The sequence below is a fragment of the Numida meleagris genome, chromosome 2 (genome assembly GCF_002078875.1).
Source record: "Numida meleagris isolate 19003 breed g44 Domestic line chromosome 2, NumMel1.0, whole genome shotgun sequence".
Classification (NCBI taxonomy): domain Eukaryota; kingdom Metazoa; phylum Chordata; class Aves; order Galliformes; family Numididae; genus Numida; species Numida meleagris.
The window spans coordinates 33,769,931-33,796,327 of record NC_034410.1 but is presented as its reverse complement, the minus strand read 5'-3'; the positions used below and the strand labels follow the sequence as shown (position 1 = coordinate 33,796,327).

The following is a 26,397-nucleotide window of genomic DNA, read 5'->3' as shown; positions in this document are numbered from 1 at the left end:
TGTGATACCTCCAGAGGTAAGTGCTGGCCATCAGGAAATCTTCAAGAAACAGAGCAATGTCTGTGCCCATGATAGAACTTTTAATTTCATCTGTGGAGATGCAGAAGATTGTAGTCTAAAGGGTTACAGTTCAGGCACAGTCTAGGAAGCTGCTTTTTCTTGCTTCTTAGCTGAGAGCCAGTGACTGTATAAGCAGTCATGCAGTCAGATAGCTTAGCTCAGCCCACCCTGTTTAAGCTAACCTTTAGACTTCAGAGGGGAAGCACTATGCAGGCAGACAGCAACTGATGAAAGAGAGAAAGTGGTTGCTGCCTTCAGCAGGGTCTATTGCTTGGCTAATGTAAGCTTTTTCTCTGTTCTGCTCCATTGCAAGCCACTGGCCTTTAAACTAATGTGTTTGACTTTGCTTTGTAACACAGTGCATGAGCCAACAGCAGTTCGGAGTTAGAAGTCATAATCTTTTGGATGTTTCTGCCTTTTCAAAGCCTGTGTTATGACCATAGAAATACTGCTGCTTTGCTTCCATTTGCCACCAAAGCAAAACTGGTTAGCTTGAGCTATGCAGAAAAAGACTTCTATCCTACTTTGACTCAGTGTTTACTTGTGACAAAAAAAAACAAGAGTGAGTGTCCCAAAGTGGCCAAGCATAGAAATCAATTTTAGGATATCTGTGAATTCTAAGAATATCTCTATGATGGTTTTTTTGTGGCTTCATTGAAATCTTTCTTATCGGTTTTAAAAAATGAAGTTAATAAGCTTTGTCCTGCTGTTAGTTTTATTTTTGTTCAGAACCCAAGAGAGCGCTAGATTTGTAACTTATAAAATAAGAGAGAAATTCTTGACTGCTAAATCACCTCTGACATGTAATGGCACCCAAGGCTGAGAGCGTGCTGGAGATGTGCTGCACTCAGTGGTTTATTTAACAACTTTTATATTTCATTTCATTGAGTTCAGTTCATAGAGCGGCACAATGCTGGAGGCTGTCTGGTGGCTTGGTAGAGTAGGTCAGACTATGTGTAGTTCTGTTCTTTGATGGGAAAGCAACTCAGCTTTTTCAAACTCTCTTGAGCAACCATATACTATCTTCCCAGTTCTCCCCTTCACCCTGCATGGGAATGTCCAGGATGCCCATGTCATCTGTGGAATTACCTCTTGCAGCATGAGTACAGTAGAAACTGCAGAGTAGTTTCTTCTCGTAACAAAAGAAGAAGTCTCTTGTGCTCATGACTTCCATATTTGTTTTTGGAAAGCCTCCAACATATCTGTATGCTGTAGCTAGGGTGGGAGGTACATTTGTGCTTTGTGCTAAGTTTAGAATTGCCTTGACAAGAGGTTTTTTTTTGATACTGTGAAATAAAGGAAGCATCATTAGTTTTCAGCCTGCTCAACTCTTCTTAAAGGTGTTGGCTACATCTCTTGCACACAAAGTCCCTATTCTTTACTTTGAGATTTGCCATTAGGAATTCACTGTCACAGGACATGGTGCAGTTATACTGCTTTCAGGACTGGAGTTCTAGTAAATCAACCAAGCCTGACACTTGACTCACCAGCAGCCAGTGCCACCAGATGTGTCACTAGTCTTGTGGTTATTAACATTCATACTGTAAGAAGATTGTTAGTGTTTTGAAATCCTGAGGCTGGTTGCTTCAGGACTTTAAGGACAGGATTGGTAGCAGGCAGACTCACAGCAGTACCTTCTGTCTGTTGGATTTGTCATTGCCCAGTTTGGCACGGCTCTCATTATGACAGGCTGCTATGCCACTGTGCTGGAGGGATTTGCCAGATCAGAGGGGCTCAGGATAGGGGATAGGGAGGTTGTGACTTATGCTTGTTCTTGAAATCTTGTCTTCACCTGAGCTCCAGCTTCTGGAGATCTAGTAGCTGCTGAGTTTTTCTGTGGATACTGTTGTCTTCCCTTAATATTTTCTTCCATGTCTCAGCTGTTATGAACATATTTTCTGATTTGTGTGGAATAGAATGATTTGCTGTACTGCAAATCTAGCAACTGGTTTTAGCTGACCTACCTTTATGATTGGTGCATCTTGGATTGAAGTGGATAGCCTAATTCCTATGCTTCTTGCATCTCATTTCTACCATGAAGATATTATTTCACCCAGAAAATAGTTTTCAGATGTTATTTTAAGGGGGAATTTGAGTTACGAAGGGTGAAAATATTCAAGCTTAAAATGAACAACGTATTGTTGTATCTGGACCTTGGATTTTTTTCTTAAAGCTCATAATATTATTAACAAATATTAACCAAACTCCTATCAACTGCCTACTTCTACCTGGTGAGGAGTGGCCTCACCAAGGCTGAGTGCAGAGGGACAATTACTTCCCTGCTCCTGCTGCCAGCACTATATCTGCTACAAGGCAGGATGCCATGGGCCTTCTTGGCCACCTGGGCACACTGCTGGCTCATGCTCAGCTAAGCATCGACCAACACCCCCAGTCCATTTCCTCTACACAGTGTTTTAGCCACTCTGCCCCAAGCCTGTGGCACTGCCTGGGGTTGCCTTAGATCTTTTATACAATTTACACAAATAAGACATGAACATTGTGTACATGTGTTGTTTTGTGGAAGCTGAAAATAACACGAAAATATGGCCTGTGTTTGCTTGCTGTGAGGTGGGGGATGTGGAGAATCAGTGTAGAAGGTGAGGTATGTATTTTTTTGGTTTGCTGTTTCGCATGCTCTCCACTGTGCTCAGCCAATTGCCTTCCTTACAGACTGAAATATTTCTAAATGAAGGAGGGGCCTACACAGGTCTCTGATTACATAGTTACAAAGCAAAGGCACTTTCTTTTTTTTTTTTTTTTTTTCAGAATTCTCTGTATCCTTCTAACAGAAGCGAACAACTTCCTCTTTCCCCTTCACTGACTGCTACTGTTTACAATAAAATCATCATAATGATTAGCAGCTTTGGAAATGCTTGGTTTTGGGATGATGCCCGAAGTAGTAAGTGTTTGATGACAGGGATATCCCGTATATGATGGTTTGCAAAGAAAAAATTGCAGCATTTTTCTTAGTGTATCACTTTTCAGAGTGTTCATCATTTTTTTTCCCTAGAAAATTAAAGCCCCAGTGTGTGCAAGGTCGTATAAGAAGATATTCAGACAGGGAATGCTCACAAGGATGGGCTGATGGAGTATTGACTTCTCCTCCATACTGCCTCAGGTTTTTGCTTTCTCCTCCGGTGCTTAGAAGGTTCACGTACTGTATGGCTCTGCAGGATGGCTCCAACTTGCTGACGGACCACCTATGAGATGTAGGGAGCCAGAAATTGCCCCGTGTAGGGGTTGAGGTCTCCCTGCGCACTGCCTCCTGATGTTTGCTCCTGTCATGTCTTTGTGTGTAATGTAGGAAGGTGCTTGGCCCAGCCCCTTGTTATACTGAGGCAGCTCTGTGTTCTCCTTTGCATATCCAAGAGATATAGCTGTTCTCTGTTCACTCACGCATATACAAAGTGCTTTTCCAAATAATAGTAACCTATAGCTCTGGAAAAAAATAAAAAAATTGCTCAGCATGCCAAAAATGAGATTTGCTTGCTGACAGTCCAAATGGAGAAGAGGGAGTCTGGATAAGAAATAGCTTGATATAACATAATTTGACTGGAAGAATAAATGAAGAGTAAACTGTGTACAGTGCTTTTGATTGGATGGATCTGGCTAATGCCAGATGTTGTTGCACTCCAATAGATTGATTGTGTATCTACCAAATCATATAATATATGAATATAAATAAGCAATTTATACCCTAGCTTGGTCAAATATTAGGGATTTTTCCCTGTCAGAGACTTATTGCCTAAGCCAAATATCAAAATTAAGCACATGGCAAAAAGGAAAAGGGGAGTATGTCCCTAATTTATTCTTAAGAATGGGAGAGTTTCCCTCTCTTTTGAGGCATATGCCCTCCACGATAAATCATTGTTTTACCTATAATTTTCCTGTTTTCCTAGAATTTCAAGAGTTTGTGTTCACACGTAATTCTTAATGAAGGGAGCAAGGTGATTGCTGGTGTCTTTGTATGGTCATAAAGGACTCAAAATGTCATCTCTGATTAAAAAATAAAATATAATAAAAAAAAGTCTGTTAAACATTTTAATTGCATGCAACACTAACAATTACCATAAAAATCATTATTAAAGATGGGAAGCTGAAGATCATGCTGTGTAATGCTTAGAGCAGAAAGACAGGTTAGAAGACAAAAAAAGCTTGTAATTGCTACTCTAAGATTCCTTAGACTTTAGGTTTTTATGTGGACATGCTATGTATTTTGAAGAGAAACAACTTTGAGTTCACAAATCTTTTCTGTTCATCCTGTTATGTCTGAACAAATATTCCTGCAAAATGGTGCAGATTATTTTCGGCAGAGAAGATGTTGTGCTAGGAATGCTAGGCACTAGGAGCTGTCACATAAATATGACAGCTTCAGTTTCCTCAAATGAAAAATCTGTGGTCCTTTGAAGAACTTAGTGAGACCTCAGAAATAAAATGCAAAGCCCATTTCTTTGATTTGTACAAGCCAATGATCTAATGATAGATCAAGCTTTCTTCCATGCTGCCTGGGAAAACAGTGCTTGTTTTTATATCCCAGAGCAAGAGAAAAGTGATTATATGGGAAAGATAATGAATGATTTCTTTCTTCTTTGCAGTTTCAATGACTTCTGTGCAGCCTTCCTCTGCGTCTTTGACTTGTCAGAATGTAGCCATAGAACTCAGATTACAGTAAACCATTTAAAATAGCTGAAACATCAGTTTTAAGCAAGAACAATGCCTGTGCTTTTCTTTCTGTAGCTATTTATCCACTGAACACTTTCAAGTCTTGATTTTTCTTTCTATCAGCAGTCTTAGACTTGGGCAGCTGCAGGGGAGGCAGTAAGAAACATGGGGAAACTTCCCAATGTGCTTTGTCCAGTTACTGTTGTTACACCATTTACATAAACTACGGGAGATGGTATTTAAGTGAGATGAGAGAATGTTTTGGTGTTGTTATGCACAAAACATGGACTGTTCTGTTAGCACTGAGAAACAGACCACCTAGTTCTGCTTTCTACTACTTCTAGTACTTGGATTTTGCGTGACTGTATGAAGCCTTCAGCTACTGAAATAGACATTTTCTCCCAGTCTTCTGTAATATCAAGATATAAAGGTTCAAACATAACAAATATTGTTAAAAAAAATTCCCCGGCTCATACTCAAGAGGTGGACTTTTTTTTTTTAAAAAAAACATTTTTTAAAAAAAATGTTTTTTTTTAAAACATTTAAATGTTTTAAAAAATTTAAAACATTTAATGTTTAAAACATTAAATGTTGCGCTAAAGATTGAAATCTACACTAAAGTCAGAAGGTTAAATGCAGTGTTTGCAGCTATGTGACTTTTTCTCTTCCTGCTCTTTCCGCCAATGCAGTGCACATATATTGAGATTGAGCAGGTGCCGAAGACTCATGCTGTTGTGCTGAGCAGGCCTTCCTGGCTTTGGGGAGCAGAAATGGGAGCCAATGAGCATGGAGTCTGTGTGGCTAACGAAGCTGTCGTGACCAGAGAACCAGCTTCCGAATCTGAAGCCCTGCTTGGAATGGACCTTGTCAGGTGGGTGGCTTTCTGAGCTGTGAATGTCCTTTTAAATGCCAAATGTTTAGGTGATGATAACGGGTAATGGCTTTGTGCTATTGGCATTAGAAGATTTTTTAAAACAAAAGTCACCAGATGAGTTAACGCTTTAAAGCACTTGGGATCTGAAGTTGGCTACTGTCTCTGCGCTACTTGTGCCTAATGTGAGTTTACTAAACCTACCTTGTCTACCTACTGTGCAGTCTAGCAGTGACTATTCTGACAGGATGAAATGGTTATGTTGTTAGTTAGGAACCGCTAACTGATTTGTAGTATCAGATTGCTGATGCACCCTTAGTTCTCCACTGCTTTAAAACAGCTTACTCTGACCTAAAAAACTTATCCTGGGCTTGTAGCCAACTGTAGGCATAAACAAGCTACTATGCTTCAATTCAGCCCATGCATTCCAACACAAACCATTGCCCTTTTTTTAAATGCTGGCAAACAAAACTCCATGGAAGTCTGTTCATTGAAGGCTGTCTGCCTGAAACACTTGTGCTGCATTGTAAGTCTCAATCTGCATGCTGGTGCTACAGTGAAGAGAATTTAAAGAAGACTTAGGTGCAGGAAGAAAGCTGAAAATGCAAGAACAAGAGAAGATGGTGCAAATCTATCACAAAGAAAAGTGAGCGAATATTCAGTTTAATTTAAAGATAACAGCTTCTTATGTAAGCAAATCAATTTCAGATCCAGTGGTCCTGTTGAAATTTTTCCTAATATACCTAATGAGCAGTCTGAACCAATTCCAAGATCATTCTCATTTTACTTGATCTAGTGAAAGATGGGAGAGATTCTGGATAACTGGAAAAGGTTAAATGTTGTGGTATACCTAAAAGCGTTGAAAAGAGCTGTGTTGAAAAGACCAGCTTAACTCAAGTTCATGAAGGGAAAAAAGGCAATTAAATATCAAGGAGATGACAAATGTTCAGTGCTGACTGTTAGTCGTGAAAAATCCTGTCAAACAGTTCTACTTTGCCCCTGTAATGAGTTAACAAATTTTAATGCTAAAGGGTAGGAAATAGATACTTTGACTTTTACGAGGGCATTAAAATCTTGGAAGGTGTTCTCATAAGTAAGCTGGGAATCATGAGTCACGTGAAATTGCTGCTAGATGTACAGCTGCCTGAAACTGTAAATGTTCTGACCCTAATGATGTCTCTGCAGAAATACAGTATTGGGTTCCAGCTACTGTAGTCAAGAATAATGTGAGCCAACTGGAGGGGAAGCAGTGAAAATGGGAAATACGATCAGAGATGTAGAGAATCTGATCATTGGGAAGTTCATGAGGGGATTGGTGTTACGTTCCTCTTCGGTACTTTTTCTAATTTCTGCGTCACTGAAGGAATCTACAGGGAAGATGTACATTGGAAGACTACTGAGTTTGATTGCATCAAGGGAGATAAAATAGACTGGGGAGCTTTTTTTAAGAAAATGCAGGACAAGCTTTTGTCAAGAGGAGGGATATGGTAGGTGATTTTCTAAGCTCCACCTTTATTTTACCCTTCCTACTACCATTCTCCAATTTTAACAAACGGTTGTTTTAGGTGTGCAGTTCTGTTTATTTTGTTTGTGGTTATTGCAGTCTCAAAGTACTGTTTAACATTAAAACATATGTCTTCCAGCAGCTCTAGGTTTATCCACACCAACATATTAGGAGATACCAAAGTACAGAGGAATGACATAACCTACCAGTGGTCCTCACCTGGAGATATTACTCTCCCTCTCTTCCTTCTTATCTGCAGAGGAAATTGTAGCTAAAAGACAGAGAGCATCTGAAGCAAGGAGAACTAGGGATTTTGCAGATTACCATCTGTCTCTTGTTGCAGCCAGAATGGTTCTTTCTCTTACTGCAAAGACTTGGCTGGTGGCATTAAGCGTAACTGTTTTGGATGATCTCATAGAATAAAGAGAGCCATCAAGTGCTAAATCAATCATATAGGCTGCAATGAAGCAGCTGGCACCAGCTCTTCCTCTCTGTACCCATCAGCAGAAATGGCTATCTCTGTCGCTCAGGATTTATTGGAATGAGAATTAGTGGAGGAATTTTAAGCCCAATTAAGAAATGCACATGTCTGCTAGTCCTTCCCCCCGCAATGAAAACCCTAATGGACATCTGTAAAGATGCACTTCACAAAGTTCTTAGCTTGTTTAGTGCCTGGCTGCTGATATAGTGGCCGAAAACAATGTGTTACCTACTATATTTCCATATGTGAGGATTAAGACACATTGGCAGTTTTTTATCTTGACAGTGTATCACAGTGCAGCATGTCAGAACATAAGAATGATTCTTAAGAAATGGATGGAGTTTATGCAGTTGACTTGAGGTAGAAGTTTGTTGTTCTCCATACAGACCTATCACCATCCCAGTTTTCTCTAAGTCAAAAACAAAAGTAGTTGTGACAGATGGAAATGTTGAAAGAAATCGATTCCAGCACAACTTCTGAAGAGATACTGTAAATGAGAATAGAAATTGAAAAGCTTAAGATAATTTTTGACAATCTTACAGTATTTTGAAATAGGTTATTGGTGGCACTAAGGCATTAGGTTGTACTAAGTCACTGAAAATTTCTTAATGGATAATTCCAGCTATCCAGTCTCAGTGCAAAATGACTTTAAGCTTTTCTTACAGTGTCCCTTGATGAGTGCTCGGAAATGTGCTAGTGGGAAGGTTATGCTACAGTCAGCCAGGACATTGATGCCAAGATAAGTGGCAAGACCAACAGTTTTTTAGAGATGTGTGGTTGCTGTGTTGGTTTTTTATTTTTTATTTTCCCTGGCCCTTGCAACTGACAAATAGGAGCACCCAAACAAAAGCAGAGCCTAAGCCTTAGTGAAGTGGAAGTAAATGTAACATTGAAGCTATTTGCCATACAGTGATCTAAAAGAGGTTTCTAGAGCCTAAATCTCTGCTGGAGTTTTCAAAGAGATAGCTAGACTAAACCATCTCAGTGAGAAAATTGCAAGGAGAAGTTAGAAGTTTTAGTGTGATGTTATGTCTCTTGCCATGTTTTGATCAAATTATAGCCTAATGCTTTTGATTATAGGACGAGGAGAAGAAAATAGATTATCGCTGAATTGAGTGACTGTATGGCCATTGAAGTAGTAGTTATTGAGCTATTAAATTATGCGGACCAAGGAAAGTTTGTGGAGTTGCCCTTAGAAAATAAGTAAGACATGCTTTTGGGCTGTCTTTTATTAGATGATGTATATAGTGTATGCTAAGATTAGCATTTCTGTATTATTCTGAAATAGTGATAGCACAAGTGAGGAAAAGAATGAAGGAATAATATAAACATGTAGAGACTAAAAATGGTGACAACAGTGCAAAATGAGTTTCAGCTCATACGAGAAACGAGCTGAGAGGGATGTAAATGTGAAGTCAAAGCATGATGCAGAGAAATTGTCACTTTCAAGTTAGGTTCTAAAACTTTAGTTGGCTCTCCTTTGTCACTAAGTGGTAAGTAGATGCTGCTGAAAGAGGTGAAATCGTTGCGTTCAATAACTCAGACTGAATCAAGGCTAACAGTGGACTATGCACAGATGCCTGTCCTGTGTGTAATAAACATGAAAGGATAACATACATTTGGCTTCCGTGGCCACTTAAATTTTGGAGCATTCAGAAGAAGAGGTTGTAGGGAGGTGGTAAAACTGATTACTCTGTCTCTTATCTCCTGTAATAATCATTTCTAATTTCCCACTGTTCTGTACAGAGCAGGGTAAATTTGTACATAGCTGTTACTTTAAGAAGACCATTTAGAATTATTCTTCATTGCATTCTTACTGTGTGGGATAGACCATTGAATGGTTATAGTGCTTATAGCGCAGCCAAGGTTGGTGATTGAACTTCTTTGGCCAGCTCTGATACTGAAAATAAAGAAAGCAGTGTAGAAAATAAAAGCTTGAAAACGTATGGTATTTCATCGTCTAGTAACTCATTAAAGTGAGAACTCTTACACCAGGCAGACTTAATACTTCTGTGTTTTAATACCAAATCAGTGCTGCTGTTCAAAATGAATAACTTCGACATCTCACTGTTATATGTCTGCTTGAAAATGTTTTACTCTTTTCATACAGGCTTGGCCTGGAAAGAGGTTCAACGGCCAAAGAAGCCTTGGATGTAATAGTTGCTTTATTGGAAGAGCATGGGCAAGGAGGAAATTACTATGAAGACGCGAGTTCATGCCATGCTTTCCAAAGTGCATTTTTGATTGTGGACAGAAATGAAGCCTGGGTACTGGAGACATCTGGAAAGTACTGGGCAGCTGAAAAAATCACAGGTCAGTTCATCACTCGCAGCAAGCCTATTTTATAAAAAAATGTTTATTATTGTTTTGGAAGAATTGTCTTATAGTAACTGAGTTTAAGTAACTAATTTATGCAAGTGTTCAATTAAACCATCAGTTTTAATCTTTTTAAAAAATATATTTGTACTACTTTCAGCTTTTAAGCATTGATTTACATTGGTTAATGTAACAGCATTTTCTGTGAGGTTGGAGAATGTTACCTGCTTACATAAGCTATATAATCATTATGTTAACATTTTTGTTTGGTAAGTGTTGTGTTTTCCCAGATTTATTTACTGCTTGGAATGTGTCAAGAATCTTTTCAGTGTAGTTAATGCAGAAATTATTACCTACAAATCTGAAATATTAAGAGGATAGAATAAGCATTAATAGCTTTGAGCTTACATGGAGGTGGTTGTCTTAATTTCAGCTGGGACAGAGATGTGTTCTTCAGAGTGTTTGATACGTTGCTATGTTTTGGTTCTAGGAGAAAAATGATATTGACAAGACACTGATGTTTATAGTTCCTGCTAAGCAGTGTTGTACAGATCCAAGGCCATTCACAGCAAAGGGCCCAAGGAACTGAGATTGAACAGAATTAGGACAGCTGACTTAAATGGCCAAAGGGATATTCTGTACCAAATGACATCATGCAGAAGGAGTTTTGAAGAGGGTGAATTGGGCTCTCTTCCACTGCTCAGGGTCTAGCTGGGCATCGGTTGGCAAGTGGTGGGCAATTCTTTGTGCATCACTTGTTATATAAATTTATATATATATAGTCATAATTATTTTCATTTTCCTTTTCTCTATCTTAGTAAATAGTTTTATCTCAACCCATGAGTTCTACTTTGATTTTTTCATTCTCTCCCCTGTCCCACTGGGAGGAGGGAGAATGAGTAATGACTGTGGTTATGAGCCACCTGCCAAGTTAAACCACAACAGTGGTAAATTGAATGGTCTGATCCTGGTTGCTTTACTGCAGTCGATATAGGCCCCTCATATTCCCATGTCTTATCAAACACTGCGGAGCTAAAGTTTTCTTCTCTTTAACAGGTCATTTGTTTTTCTCTGTGTGACGCCAGAGCTTCCAAAGTGACTTCTAAATTTCATTAACTTCATGGCTGCACTTATGCAAAACTTTATAGGATATATGTGCTGCCTGAATATGCTATGATTGTCTAAGGCATATATTTATTGTGATCTGGGTTATCATTTTTAGTTTTGAAGAGATTTTTATTTTTGTAAGAGAAGAGCTTTATAAAACTTACTCATTTGAATGAATTAAAAAATTCAAATGATTTAAGAGGATTTTTATAATCTCAACTTTGAGCTATGACACATCCAGTTCTCTTTTCAGTGCTCCTTAATTGAAAGTAGGAGGGAGCAGATACCGAGAGGAGGGAAGTTTAACACTATTGAAAGTATGGAAGCAAAGAAATAACACCTGGCTGTATAGCGTTGTATGGTGGCCTATTGTCAGTTCATACTATTAAATATGAATCAGCTTCCTTTGCAGGGATGATGGCTTTGCCAAGCAAAGCTTGCATTTCAAGAATATCTACAAAATGGAGGAAGCCTTCTAGTGCAAACAGATTCCAAACCTGGAAGAGGGAAGACTGATAATGCTGCCCTGATGAAATCCTAATTTTGGAGAGCCGTTGGCTGTTGCTAGGGTTATGAAATGACAGCTGTTCTTCTATTGACCTACCTGGCTGCTGTTTGAAGTGTTTTTCACTTAACCTTTTTAGCTGCATCAGCAACATATAACCTTCATGTGCAACTTCCCAGCAAGTAAACTGTTGACTTCATCTGCAGCTTGTAGCTTTTTGAAGTGTTACTGCAACTCTGTTCTCATATTTACCAGCACAATTCTCTTCCAGGGGTCCTTGTGAGCAGCAGATTAAAATGACTAGTTTCTATTTCCTTCCTGTAGCCTGCTGAGGCTGACAAGATGAAAGGGGATGGCTGCTGGCTATGGATGAACTGTGTATTTCATACTTGGTTCAGGAGGTTCTTTTCTGCAGCTGTATTCATGCCTCTTAGGCTTTCAAATGAATGCGTGGATGTTGTTAAAACAGGGAAAATGTGTCATTTCTCAGCAGTGGGAAGGAATTTTTTTTCCCTGGCTCTCCTCAGAATTATTATTTCCTAATTGCAGTAGTTCTGTAAAGCTTATAGTACATGTTTATCAAGCAACTTTTTGACAGTAATTGAAGGATAAACACTTGAAAATTCATCTTGTTGCTGTTCTTCAGTCTGAATAGATAAATTAATTTGCATTATAAACTTGTCCCCACTCAAGGGGATCAAAAACCATGGAATGCTATTTTCACATCAGTTATTAAGTGTAATAATTAAAGAGCTTTTACTGAGTAGCTTGGCTAGCTCGACATGAGCTCAAACATTTCTATGACACAAGTCAAGGAAATTCTCTGAAAGGTATGCTGCTTGAAAGCATGAACTCACTGTCAGTGAGCTAGTACAAATCAGAACTGAATGGCAGTAACTTTCTCAGACTGATGAAGAACTGCAGAAGGAAGTTATATTCCTCATTATGTAAATAGAACATATGTGACACAGAAAGGCAAGGTTACTTTTGTGGAAGGGAGTATTAATTAATAACTTTTAGAAATACTGCTTTGGTTTCTGTTTAAGAAAAAGTTTGTGCCAAATTCCAGAATCTGGCTTTATTTTAGTTTACGGATTTGTTGTATCAGCTCTTTCTTTGACTTCCTATGCATTTACTTTATCCTCTGTGAGGCATATCTGCAGCTGGCACCGTTTGTTAGTCATACTGTAGATATATGGATATGAGCACTGCAGTATTTTTGAGAAAAGCAGTTAAAAAAAAGCAACACACTTTAACATTCTTTGAAGGTTGCTTATGCTTCCTTTTTATTTCATGCCATTTTAAAATTTAAGATTGAAAAATAATTTTATTGTAAGCAGCAAAAGGTAGGCTTAAGTTAAAGAAGTTCATTTTCAATCAGGAAGCTTAAAGCAATCAGTAAGCTTTAAAACATTTTCCAAATTGTATTTTCAGTTTTAGAGTGGGAGACAGTGAGGGTTTATTAATCTAAATGAAGCTTGGCTAACATATATTTTCGAATCAAATTAGACCTCAAGTCTTGTTGCACCTGTCTTACTGGACAAAATATGAGACTGGCGTCTTCTCAGTGTTTAGGTATGACCTGTGGCATTTGGAGACCTCTTTTACATCATGCTCGTGTATGTGAAGTACAGAGGGACTGTGAATCTGCTGTCTGACTGAACAATGCTATTAATCACATGGTGGTGTAAATACCTAAATAGGGCAGAGAGAATTGAACTCTGCAACCTACAGTGAATGGTAACTGTATGTGTAGTTATGCGGTCATATTAAATGTACATCCTAACTGATGCTTTCATTTGTTTCCTAATTGCAATTACTTAGTCCTTCTAACTACCCCCATAAGAACTGTATTAATACTCTCTTGTAATATGTGGCTCTTTCTGTAGAGGGGGTGAAATGCATTTGCAATCAGCTTTCACTAACTACAAAAATTGATGCTGAGCATCCTGAACTAAGGGATTACGTGAGAAGTCAAGGCTGGTGGAATGGAGACACAGACTTCAATTTTTCTGAAGTGTTTTCTGTTGCTGATGACCATTTAGCCTGTTGTTCTGGCAGGGAGAGCCTGGAAAAGCAAAGTGGTAAGTGTGAACCAATTTTTTTTGCTTATGCAGGAGGATTTTTTTCACTACTGCTCACTTTCTACCATCTGTCCAGAGCTACAGGTGATTGAGAAGAATATATCTATATGTAAACCATGTCGAAAGGAAGACCAAACTGAAGGCTGTTCCTAAACTTGCCTCAATTTAGGATGTAGCCTTTAGTGTCCCTCACAACTTTGTTTTAAAAGAGGGTTGAAATTACAAAATAACTTACTTTGCTCTTGTTCCATTGTGGATGTTGTGCACTGTAATAGTGCTTTGATGCAAATACTGTGGCCTTGTTTTATTTTTTTAAATACTGTATTTATAATATTAAGAGGCCTCATATATCAAAGTTTGATCTCGGGGAATGCTGTGTTTTGGGACATTCAGGCTCTTTGGAGGAGGAATTCAGAACATAGTTTAAGGAAGATAAGCACTATTTAATTGGGAACTGAAGTCCCTTTTCCATTGTAGAGCGGAACTAAGTTGCCAGAACAGACAATGTACCATCAGTCAAATAAAGAGTTTGTTTCCAGACTGAAATTAATGGCTGTAGCTGGCCAAAGTAGCTAGAATATGACCAGCCTGCAGCAGTGCATAGCTGACATGTATCTGCTCTTTAATGACTGAAAAATGGTACAAATTATCTCTTTATGAAGATTCCTTTGGTAAAGATATGAATTTACTATATTTTTAGCATTTTCATAGATTGACAAATGTCAAGAATTGTGTAGTGTAGACATGAAATGCTTTTTGGAACGTAGGTTCCTGCTAACATTATAGAATTACTTGGAGCATACTTTGTGTGTGAGTGTTAGATAAAACAAGTGTGAAGGACCATAGGTGAAAGGTCTTAGTAAACCTGGATAATAGTCCTGAGGATCTTGATGGACATTTGGCTATGGCTACAAATCCTGCAGCCCTTCTGTGCCATCCCATGTCTCCTGGTGGATTAAGGCACTCACAGGTATAAGGGGGAGGTTTGGGAAGTTGATGTGTAGAGAAGCCCTGCTTGCTTCTAGTGCAAGATGATATGGAGGTGCCATGGGGAGAAAGCTGCAATAAGACATGTGCAGGAAACAGCATTAGAATATGAGTTTCTTGTAGGTTTGGAGAAAAATCTCTGTGTCTAGGTCTTGACCCAATGAATGTAAGATGATGGTTCAAAATGTTGACTGAGATCTAATGGGAATTGATGAGAAGTGGAAGATTACGGTGTTACTATTCTGTCTGAACTTGGATAGAGGTAGCTTCTTAAAGGAAAATTAGGTGTGTTATGTAAATAATCTTTTCACAGTGATTGCTGGAGCAGTATTATAGACGTGATAGCCTTCCTGAAAAATACCTTTTTAATGAGATTTCTTCCTACCTAGTAATTGTAATTCCTAATTGATGCTTCCTGCTGTTCTCTTTTACTGGTAGGTAGGCTCATTCTGGATTTACATTGTTAAACTTTTACCTGGGATTCGCCCATGACAAGTGTCACTGGACAAACTAAGCCAAACCCCATTCAGACTAACATCCTTCCCCGGGGTCCAAGCCACTGAACACTCAGGAATTTTTTTCCTCTCATGTAGGTGAAGTTTCTGCACAAACTATGATTGATGTCCTGCGTGACAAGGATAGTGGTGTCTGTGTGGACTCTGAATCTTTCCTTACTACAGCTAGCATAGTGTCTGTTCTGCCTCAGGACCCTAGTTTTCCCTGCGTTCATTACTTCACTGGCACGCCAGACCCTTCAAGGTAAGCTACAGCACTGGGGGTCCTCTGGATGCAGAGTAGATGATGGGTTGAAAGATATTAAACAAGCTCTGCTTTCAGAATTGGAATTGAATAGAGAAGTGTCTGTCTTCCATCCTGTCCTGTTTTTTTTTTTTTTTTTCAGAGTCCTTTTTAGCCAATAATATTCCCAGAATGGAAAGCTGAGTGAAACCATAGGGTTGTTCTGAACACTAGCAGAACCCAAAATTACAGTGACACAGCCAGCTTTCAAAATAATTGTCCATTCCTTGTAGCTACTAGGAAGGCACTTCCTTAAACGAGAAAGCCAATACAGAATTATTTCCTTCACTTACAGAATAGGTAAGATGTGTGTTGCCTTTTCTGTATTAGAAGAGCTTCAACTGACTGGAACATTTCCTGCTGCTGAAGGGGCTCTTTGCTGCATTCCCTACCAGTCATCTTATGTTGAAAGAGGAAGGGATGTAATGAGAGGAGCACCAGGTCAAGAGATGACATGAGTATGACTGGAACGCCACTGTACATCTCTAACAGAGAGGCTAACTAATGCAACTTCCAGGCTAGGCAGGCAGGATTGGAAAGATATCACACTGTTACATTTCAGCTTGAACAGCACAAAACTGGGGCTGATGAATGCTCTCTAGGGACACAGATTTTTTTTTGTGGAGAATGTTGAAAGATGAGCTATTATTATATAACCTTCAATTAACAGAGTCTGTAGAGGACTCTTCAATTTTAAAGCCTTCCTTATGAAGATGAAGAGAAACGTCTTATACCAGACTGCAGCATGAGACTTCTTTCTCTGGCTGTTCTTTCTGTTTCAAAAGAAATTATTTATGAATAGATCTGTGGATTATTTCACATTGGAAGATTTCTAGGGTAGGATTTTAGGGGCTGAAGTTGAGTAAAGATTTGTGTATAGCAGCTGTTAGGAACCACAAGCAGCCTTCTGACAAGGCAGAATTGCAGTGAATTAGTTCCTCTCAAACAACCTGCCCGTCATCTACTACCTACTCATTCTGGTTTTTGGTCAGATTTTGGGATATATTGATAAGTCTCTTCTGCATTTTGAGAAAGTTTGAGTAGACACAGTGAAAAATAAAAGATACTCTGGCTGATTTTTGGTGCATTCCATCCAGTTAGTCCGTAGATAACTTTATATGTGAATTGATATTTCAGCTTGTTTAGTGGACTATCTTTGGTCATCAGAGAGGGATATGCAATGGAAGCAAGGCCTTTTAGGGTGACATCTTCATTATTAAACAGACCCAATAAAAGAAGTTAAATTTTCTTCAAGGTATTGATGAGCATCTAAATTATTTTAAATTGTATTTGTAATTTATAAAGCAATTAGTTTTTCCAGACTTCAAGGTGTTTTGTTCATAGAATTGAAATGAAAATAACCTAGGTGGTAATTCTGAGTTAGAATTTTTTGCTCATTTTCTGGGTAATTAATTGTACTTAACTTTTCTTCTTTTGTCAGCGTGAAGGCAGTAATATGCTTAGAAAGAAAATAATCATGAAAGCTTAGCATACAAATAAACTCTGGCACAAGAAACAGACATCTATGTACAGAATGCTCTTGGATTAATGTGACATTTTAATTAGCTATTTTTGACAGGCCCCCGCTAGAGGGAGTAGATAGATGTCCTTGGAAAACCTTTAGTTTCTATCTGACCTGCAGACCAGCCAGTTAGTTCTCTGTGAAAAGGGTGTATTTGTGCCATCAGGTTAAAAATCCAAAAATTTAGTTATCTGAAAACTAGACGGCACTTTGGTGTCAGCCGTTTTTCAAGTCACTTTTTGGTCACTAGGCTGTAAGTGCCCCATAGTTAGAGTGGTGTTTAGGAATGTTAGTGTTTAAAAAAAGCAGTGCAAATCTTCACATACACTTTCTAACAAATACACTGCGTGATGTTTGTGTATTTATAATATATGCAAATGCTTCAAGAGCATGAACTAACCAGAAATACAATCAGTAGTCGGTCATGTGCAGTCTGACTGTCCTGTGTTACTGACCTGCATTTCATTGCAAGTTTGAATGGACCCTTGCATTGAAAGGCCAGGTTTGGGATCTTGCTTCAATTCAGAGCTTCTGGAGTAAATATGTTTTAGGAAAGACTCAGAAGCTACTGCTCCAGTGGTTATTAGCCAGCTGGATTCTTGTTGAGACAGGAAGTCTGTGGGCTGTTTGTTGCCTCTCTTGAACAGATGGGTGTAAAATTGAACAAAGTGCCTAACCAGCAAAGAGGGAGGGAGGTTCTCTGGCTAGCCTTGTATGGCATCAAAAAATGAACAGAACAGAAGATAATACAACTCTCCCAAGATGCTCCCAAGTATCTTTTTTATTGTAAGTTTTCCATTGCTTTAATGATGTCTTCTCTAGTTGGATGCATCTGAGAATACAAGGGAAGTCGCAGGGGAGATCATTAGAGAAATAATGTATTTATCTTCTGTTTTAAACAGAATTCATCTGGGAATCACAGATATTAAGTTATACCACTTCAGTTTATTCAGAGATTTGCCTCTTGCATTGAGGTAAAGAGGTTATAGGGAGAAGTAAATGAAAATGGTGTCTTTGAACAGATGACAGTTGTGCTTGTAAGAGTGGTTAAGCATTATGTGCTACCAAGTGCTACAGAAGTCATCCATGGCAAAGGCACTTCCCACTCACCTTGCATCATGCAACTCACATTAGGGTGTAAGAAAATAATTTTAAGCTTGCTTTCCAAAGCTTTTCTTTGACTTGATGCAAATTCCTTGGGATTAAAAGGAGCAAGGCTTCAAATTGTTTTGATGGAATTTCTTTTTTTTTAAAAATGAGTCTGGCTGTAAAAAACAAACAAAACTTTAGAGGCCTTTCTTGCTTTCTTTTATACTCTAATGCATTAAAAAGTGCATTATTTTAACTGTACGTATTGAGTCAGCCTCATGGCAGCGATGGATAGCGTTGCAGCAATGAACCTGCTGGGCGTATGCAGGCAGCGCTATTGGCATTTTTGAATGTCTCGCACTTCTCGCAGCTTCTCTGTGGAATGCAGGATGCTGTTTTGATGTGCATCTAAAGGGAAGGCAGTTTCTCCATGCATATGAGAATACCTTCTCCTCTCAGACTCTCAGGAATTAAGATCATATTTCTTTTATTTCTCCTCTCTCTGAAGTTCAGATCCAAATTAAGCGTTGAGGTTGCTTGAGATGAGTCACAATATTCTTAACCACGTCTTTTTTTTCCCTCCTTACATAAAATTCACCAGTGCTGCTGGTCGTATGCCAAGTCCTCTGATATTGAGCAAGCTGTGTAACTGTCCATGCTACGCATGGACACAAATCACACACAACTGCGTATGTATGATTTTAATGGAATTCTGTCTAGGGGAACATGAGAGATGGCAGCGTGAATGGAGGAGACAAAGCTGATGTGAGGCCGAATGCTGACATTTTTTCAACAACTCAGTGTTACTTTTCTAAAGTAGCAGCAGAATTGGCAAGGAAGAGACTTATGAAAGCTATAGGTAAACCTGGTGAATGAAGTCTTGCAGTAGCTGGCAAACATTGCTTTTTTTTAAAGCATAGTTATTTTGCTTTTGGACAGTACCAACTCTCTAAGCTAGCTTGTGGGTGGTGTAGGTGAATTACCTATGCTGTGCTTGGTGGACATTTGAATGATATACATAAAATCTGTCTGACTGCTGCAAGCAGTAATTCTCATTTCTTTCAGGTCTGTATTTAAGCCTTTTATTTTTGTTGATGATGTAAAATTAGTACCAAAAGTACAGTCCCCTTCTTTTGGCGATGATGATCCTGCTAAAAAGATACCTCGATTCCAGGAGAAACCCGATCGCAGGCATGAATTGTACAAGGCACATGAATGGGCCCGGTCTCTCCTCGAGAGTGATCAGGTAAGAACCGTGGGACCTAGAATCTTTTATAACCTTGTAGAGATTTCCTTAAACTTATCTGTTGATGACTTATTTTGAATTAGAGCGCCACACAAGTTTTATGCTCTACTCTCATCCTTTCTTGAAACTCTTTGGGTTTGAATTTAAAATACTAGCTATCTTTGTATTGTGTAGTGGTGTCTAGGCGTATGGGGAGGAGGGAGAAAACAGTGGGATCACCGAGGCCTGCCAGTCACGGTGGTATTGGTATTTCAAGCAGTTTGTGCAAGACCCACATAGTCGTGCTGTACTTTCACAGAGGACTTGCTTTTCTGCAGTTTTCCTCTGTAGCAGTCAGCTCTGCGTATTTGCAATAGGTCAGAGTCTTGCTAAGGTCATTACAGCATTCAGACCTGCTCATTAGGGATTAAGGAACCAATGGCAACCTCTGCTAGTACAAGCTTCATTTAAATGCAGTTTTGGCTAGATGTGGTTTTAATCCCTTGGAATGGTTCAGTTAAAAGCTGTGGCCTCTGTGGTAACATTGACTCAATATACAGCTGCCTTCCGCAACATTCATCTCAGTCTGTTCTGTGAGATGCTGATTTAGTGAAGACTTAGAAGGAGTACATTAGTATATTTTTATTAAAATAAGAAGTTCCACAGTGTGGCACTGAAAGTTCAGTTAAAAATAAAATGAACTTCTAGCCACGTCCATGGTATAATAACTGGCCAAGTGAAACCCAAAAGCTTAGGTGCACTGTTCTTTCTGTACAAATGGCAGTATAAATCCTGGGGACCCTCACTCATGCTAAACCACTTTTGTTTCTGGAATTCAATTTAGAAAGCTGCAAGCAAAACAGACCGCATGTTTCCATTAAAAATAAATCAATAAATAAGAGACTTTAAGCAACTTCTGGATAAAACAAAATGACACCTTCTTCAGGAGTGAATTTTCTGCCCCGAAATTTGTAGAGAAGTGAGCCAGAATGATGCCAGCAGCCTTTCCTGCTATCTAGACTCCTACTGCTGTAACATCATGCTTCATTTCAGACCTAGTCATTGTCTTGCAGGTGATGATCTGAGGGATAAACTTGCACGTACCATCACCTGTATAATCCTCAGGGCTTCTAGTCTTCTCATACAGATTTGTTCACTGGTTTTCAGGCACAAGAAGTTGCTTTACACTTTTCTCACGCCATATACCCTTTTCCTCTATCTATCTTTCACTTCATCTACCTTCTATGCTTTAAACTTAACAACTGTTCCTTGGTTATTATTTGTAAAGCATCAAGTATCCAGCACTGTTCCTTTTAGCCATCCAAAAAAGCTATTAACAGAAATAGTGTATATTTTAAAAAGACTTTCAAAAAACTACTTGAAAAGATCTCTGCAACAGAAGAGAACGGTAAATGCTTTAATGAACTGGTGTACTGGTTAATTCGGTTTGGTTATTTCATACTTTTAGGATAAGGGCCAGAAACTGATGAGGATTATGTTAGACCTCGAAAAACAAGGCTTAGAAGCAATGGAAGATATCCTTACTCGTACAGAGATTCTGGATCCCGCTGAAGTAGTAGATCTTTTCTATGACTGTGTTGACACAGAACTAAAGTTCTTCAAATGAAGTAAGCAAACACTTTAATTCTTTAGATACTGAGTTTCTGGTACCAGCTGTCAGTGAATGTGAAATGTTGGATCCAATTCTGATCATCCTCTTTCACGTGAAGTTGAGTGTTTCAAAATCAGGTCCAAAGCTACCTTTCCACTTCAGTGCATCTCATTGTCTCAAAATTGTCTCTTTCCCCTGTATTAAAGTGCAAGCATTTATATTTACATTTTTCTCACTTTCACTGTTGCTTGGAATGGATTTTAAACCAATTTTATCTCGTTTCAGCTACAGTGGCTACTGTTAGCCTTTTCACAGGAAGACTGCAAAGTTCTTCAAGCCTTGAAAGAAAGTCTTCACACTTGTGAATTTGCAGGAAAGACATTTCTAGAGGGAAAAAAATGTTACTTGCTAGCTATATCTGGTTAACAAATTGCTTTCCTTTGTCCAATCTTGTGGTGTTCCTGTTTGTGTATGTATATAGTGAAAGGAGAAAATCACTGACTGGTCCAATTACTGTGTGCATGCTGGCTAATTTAGTACAGAATGTTTAAATATGTATGTTGGGCAACAAATTAAAGCAAAGATTAACTTCATCAGGATAACTACCATATTGTCATTGAAAGCAATCTGTTTTTTTTTTCCTCTGCTGCTCAGGTCTAGGCTTGCAGCAAAGCTGTCTTGCATTTTTCTCTATTTGCTAATTCATACAAAGAATAATAGAGTTGAAATCCCAGTTTTGAGGGGACAGGAAGGTAAGTCCTGTTTCTTGACCTTGCTGTACCAGTCTCATTTTGGCAGATCTGGTTACAGAGACTCAGCATCTGACATTATGCCTGTGCAAATGACCAGAATTATGTCCCCCAGGATAAGTTTTGTCTTCATCTGCTACCCTGAGTGTTTGTAATGCACCTGGCTATTGCTCTAGTGCTGAATACTGCAATGCAGAGCCAGGCTGAATGCTGAAGACATCTGAACATACCCTATTGACTCTTAAGACAATTAATAAAAGGATGTATTTGTATACAAACTCAAAATTTGGAATATTTTGAGGGAATAGATGCTGGACATACATCATATTTTTCCTCCAGGCCTTTGTACTGCTGAACAGTTACTGGTGATCTCAGTAATGAGTGTACATGGCTGATGAATCCATTAAGTACCAGTGAGTTACTGGTGGGTCTGGTTAAGCTTAGAAGTGGTTGGCTTACACTTCTTTATATGAAGTGCAGTTCTGCAGCGTGCTTCCTTTTCTTGGCAGTCTTGTGGACAGGCCTGCTTTTTGTGTATTTTCTTTTGGAAGTCAGATGGGGGGAATACTTTAAGAATTAAACCAGTAAACACTGCTTCCTGTGTCATATTAAGACAGCTGTTCTAACAGGAGGGACAGACAAGAAATCCATGGTTTTAATAACTGGAAGTTAGCATTTGGAGTTAAAATCCTTCGCTGTTCAGGGAAAGGGATAGTGATGTACCACAGACTTCTGTATTGAGGAAATAAAAGCTACTTAGAAGGCATCACACCTAAAATTGAAACTAAAATTAGGAAATTTGCAGTAGTGGCATACTGGCTTCTCAGACTTTTAATTTTTTTTTAAATGAATTTGTTCCATCAGCCTCATTACCTTGATATTGCCTTATACAACAAATGAGAACTGTAAAAGAAAACATTGGACTTTCATGTACAGAACGTAAACATGAAAACATTTTCTCTTAGGGCCTACCTAATCATCTTCCTATTCACACTGTACTCCTCTGAGAGGCTCTGCCATAGGAACAGCTCTACCTGGCTAGATCTTCTCCTTTATTTCAGCTCCTGTGCCTTGGTATTATAAAACTGGATAAAGGGGAACGAAGAAATAGCCAAGTAAGCCTAAAACTTAACTTCTCTCCTCCTGCCCAGAATAGTGACTGCAAGGAGCACACTTCATTCCAGAGACTATTGTGCTGAATGAGGGTGATACAAGAACAGTGTGCTTTTCCTATCTGCTTACTACTCAGCTAAATGGATTTCCCGTGAAATCCACATGTGGAATGAAAGGGTGCTTTGAATGAAAATACCCCTATCAAAATACACTTAACACCCACCATGCTGAACTTCAAAGCTGCTTCTATAGCTGTTGCTTGCAGAGCACTGTGTCCTGAAAGGAGTAGCTGGATATTTGTGAACAAGAGGAGTCCAGTGATAAAATGCTTGTCCCAGCTAGAGAGCAGAGAGGCAAGAGTGAGTGTTCCTGCTAAAAATGTGGTATATATTGGCCCTTTTGAAGAAACACACATCTGCAATTATCTTGTGGGAAATTATGTACTTTTTGGGAATTGTTTTTTATGACAGAACTAATTGTTTTGAGCATAGTGATCCAGGTAGTGTTTCTAACAGCTGAAGCAAAAGCAAGGTATGTAGTGAATTACAAACAAACAAACAACTGTCTACAATAACGTGCTACAATCACTTTGAGAAAACCAGAGAAGTTCCATGGCCTGGAACTTCCAGTGGTCCTGAGCACACCTATGGACTAGAACAGTGCAAGGGCATAGCGATGCTAGCCTGAGTGATTCTTTGTATCCAAGTGCTAGGAATTACTGAAGCTTTAATAGTTCTTGAGCAACAAGGATTTCATATGTATTAAATAACACTGCACCACCACTTAAAAATATGTGCAGGCTTTTTAGTTTAATTTCTGTAAGGTGTTTCTTTATTAATGATTAAGAGTGCTTTAGAAACACAGGAATAAAAGTGGTCTTCCATTAGATGTTTTCTGGCATGTGGTTTGAGCTATAAATAGCTTTTAAGTATTTATGAAGATACTTATTGCAGAGTTGTACACGATTTCCAAAACAGATGAGAAGCAGCAATACATCAACTTTTAATAATATAGCAAAATATTCTTTAATACATTATTAAACTTCTTTTCCAGTTGTTTGAGAAGCAGTGTATGTGCTGACCCCTGCTTATTACTGTATCCATGCATATTTATTAGTAACTATAATACTGGTAACAGAAAGGATTGGTCAAAGCATTGCTATTTTTTTTTTTCTTTTGACACGAAGAACAAGGTATCATAAAAAGCTAGAAAAAGACTAATGATGCTTCTTTGGAGTCCTACAGGCAAGATGTTTAAATGTTTCTTACCCTTACACCACCTCCACACTGTAAGCATGCATGTGTGTCAGAGTAGGACTCACTTGGTCACAGAGTTGAACAAGACCTGGGGAACGCCACTAGTTACAGGCCTCCATCTAGACTCTGCGCTGCTGATCACAACTCTCTGAGCTCTGCCAGTCTGCTGGTTCTCAGTTCACTTCACTGTCCAATCGTCTGTCCCAAACTTCCTAAGCTTAACTATGGGCATGCTATGCAAGACAAAAGGCTTGCTGAAGTCAAGGGAGACAACATCCACTGCTCTCCCCTCGCCTCCCACTCGGTCATGACACCATAGAAGGCTATCACGTTGGTCAAGCAACTGGTGAATCCAATCACGTTGGTCACCCCTTGGTGAATCCATGTTGACTACTCCTGATAAAAGATAGAGGACTTCTGATAGAAGAGATAGAATAGATAGATGACTTTTCCAGACAGAAGAGATGCTCTAGTCCCTTCATCTTGGTGGCCTTATGCTGGATTCTCTCCAGTATGTCCATGTCTCTTTTGTTCAGGGGAGCCCAGCACTGGGCACAACGCTCCAGCCATGCCTTCAATGGTGCTGAGTAGAGGGGAGGGATCACCTCCCACAAGCTGATGGCAGCTCTTCCTAATGCAGTGAAATGCTGCATTTGTGTCATTCTTGCTGGAAGCGGACATTGCATGATCTGAACGTCATTGAGCCCAACAAACACCTCACTACAGGCTGCATCTTAAAAGCAGGAGCTCAAGTCTTGTCCCTGGCTGCCTTGTTTTTTTCAACCAATTCATTTGACAGGGATCACTACTTCAGGGACTCCTTATTCTGTATGGTGGATTTTGGACAATGCATCCTCACTGCTGCTAGGGGCTAACAATAGGAGTTCTAGTTGCCTGTTTACAATACAAGCAACTTTAAATGATTTAAAGGCCTCTTAAATGCTGGGTAAAGAGAATTTGTCAAACAAATGGTTAATAATATCCACTTTCCAGGAGGAAAGGCAGGACATCATATGCCCTTTCATACTCACTTGATGGTATGTGCATTCACACACACCATTTTTGCTTACAGTAGAAAAACTTCCTCTTTCTTTAACCATTTTGGAAAAGTTTCGTCATCTTTGTCAGGTCTATGGCCACCCTAGCCAGCTGGGTTTCTTCAGACATGTTTGCTATCCTATAAGGATCTGTAATCAATAGGAAGTAGCTCAACAGCAGCCACAACCCCTTATCTCCTCCTTCTTCATGCTCGATGAAGTTTATGGGCCTGTCTGTTCTTCAAAGTGCCACTCTGTTGCAATCATCTGAGCACAAGTAGAACAAGAAGAAGTGAAGAAGCATACAAAGAGACTAAAGATGTCATGTTAGTTTTTGATAGCTTACTGAAAAAAAAGACTGAATAATAACTGAAGGATTACTAAAATATTTGAAAATGGAAGCAGAAAAATGAACTCCAGGCACCTCATGCAAAAAGTATTCTTCGAGGTAACATATCAGCATGATAAGAATTGTTTGAACACTACAAAGATTTTAAATTTTATGCTTCTTTGTTTAAAAAATATCCACATATATACAGTATTTAAAAGCCCATGCTAACCACAAGGTACTTCCAAAAGTATCATTTACATCTCTCTTCTGACTTATAAAAATGTTAACATTGCAGCACTTGTGATTCAAATGTAATTTCTGTCACTGTAATGGGGACCCTTCAGTTTCATACGTTATCATCTTGATGTTCTCCATTTTTTAATAGCAGTCCAGAAAGCATCAGAAGATTCTTCTCATCTCACGTGTGTTCTTAATGGTGGATTTTTAGAGGGATCTGTAAATACGTAGGACAGGTTAATTCAGAGGAGATAGAAACATATTTTGGGAATGTATTTTGGATGTAGTTCTATCAGTTTAAACAACCAAAGTTGTGTTTATCACCTACTGTTAGACAGATGCATATTGCTCACACGCTGTAGCCCTTCAGTTGCAAAAAGTCTTATATACAGATGGTGATTTAGACAGACTTAATTGCTATATGCTCTACAAATTCAACAGTCTGAAGAACACAAACTGCATGTCTAGCCACATCATTTTATTTTTTGCTACTAAGTCTTTACAGTAATTAAGTGCTTTTCATTGTATCTTTGGTTTCTGCTACTACTGTAACAAATCTCAGTCCTATCCCTCCTATGCTTACAGCCCAGCTGTTCACAGTACTGCTGGTTTCTGTTCTTTATTTTCTCTCAATGTATATAATGCTACTGGATAACTGTATGACATTCCCACGTTTACACACTTACCTCTAGCTATCTTGCTGGGATATATTTTCTGAAATGGCTTGAATTCATCAGGTGGGGGGAAATCCTCCACAGAATGGAAAGTAAATTTAGATTCAAAGTCATCTGGGAAGTTTCAGGGAAACAAACATTAGTTACTGTTAGAGATTAAAAAAAATAAATTGCCAC

General features: G+C 38.9%; 2 protein-coding genes across 6 annotated transcripts in view; one reads left to right on the top strand and one right to left on the bottom strand.

Annotated features, from left to right (window-relative positions):
• The window catches only part of SCRN1 (secernin 1), a 36,009-nt gene extending 14,159 nt beyond the window's left edge, over window positions 1-21,850 (top strand). For all 4 annotated transcript variants that reach the window (XM_021388516.1, XM_021388517.1, XM_021388515.1 and 1 more), the window contains 7 exons: window positions 5,412-5,593; window positions 9,689-9,891; window positions 13,396-13,590; window positions 15,171-15,336; window positions 19,052-19,232; window positions 20,680-20,839; window positions 21,109-21,850. In XM_021388516.1, coding sequence (XP_021244191.1) covers window positions 5,412-5,593; window positions 9,689-9,891; window positions 13,396-13,590; window positions 15,171-15,336; window positions 19,052-19,232; window positions 20,680-20,838 — 1,086 coding nt within the window. In that variant the 3' untranslated portion in view covers window position 20,839; window positions 21,109-21,850. The remainder of the gene's footprint in view (window positions 1-5,411; window positions 5,594-9,688; window positions 9,892-13,395; window positions 13,591-15,170; window positions 15,337-19,051; window positions 19,233-20,679; window positions 20,840-21,108) is intronic.
• WIPF3 (WAS/WASL interacting protein family member 3) overlaps window positions 23,651-26,397 on the bottom strand; it is a 38,799-nt gene continuing 36,052 nt past the window's right edge. For both annotated transcript variants that reach the window (XM_021388513.1, XM_021388514.1), the window contains 2 exons: window positions 26,233-26,334; window positions 23,651-25,763 (listed from right to left, as the gene is read on the bottom strand). In XM_021388513.1, coding sequence (XP_021244188.1) covers window positions 25,723-25,763; window positions 26,233-26,334 — 143 coding nt within the window. In that variant the 3' untranslated portion in view covers window positions 23,651-25,722. The remainder of the gene's footprint in view (window positions 25,764-26,232; window positions 26,335-26,397) is intronic.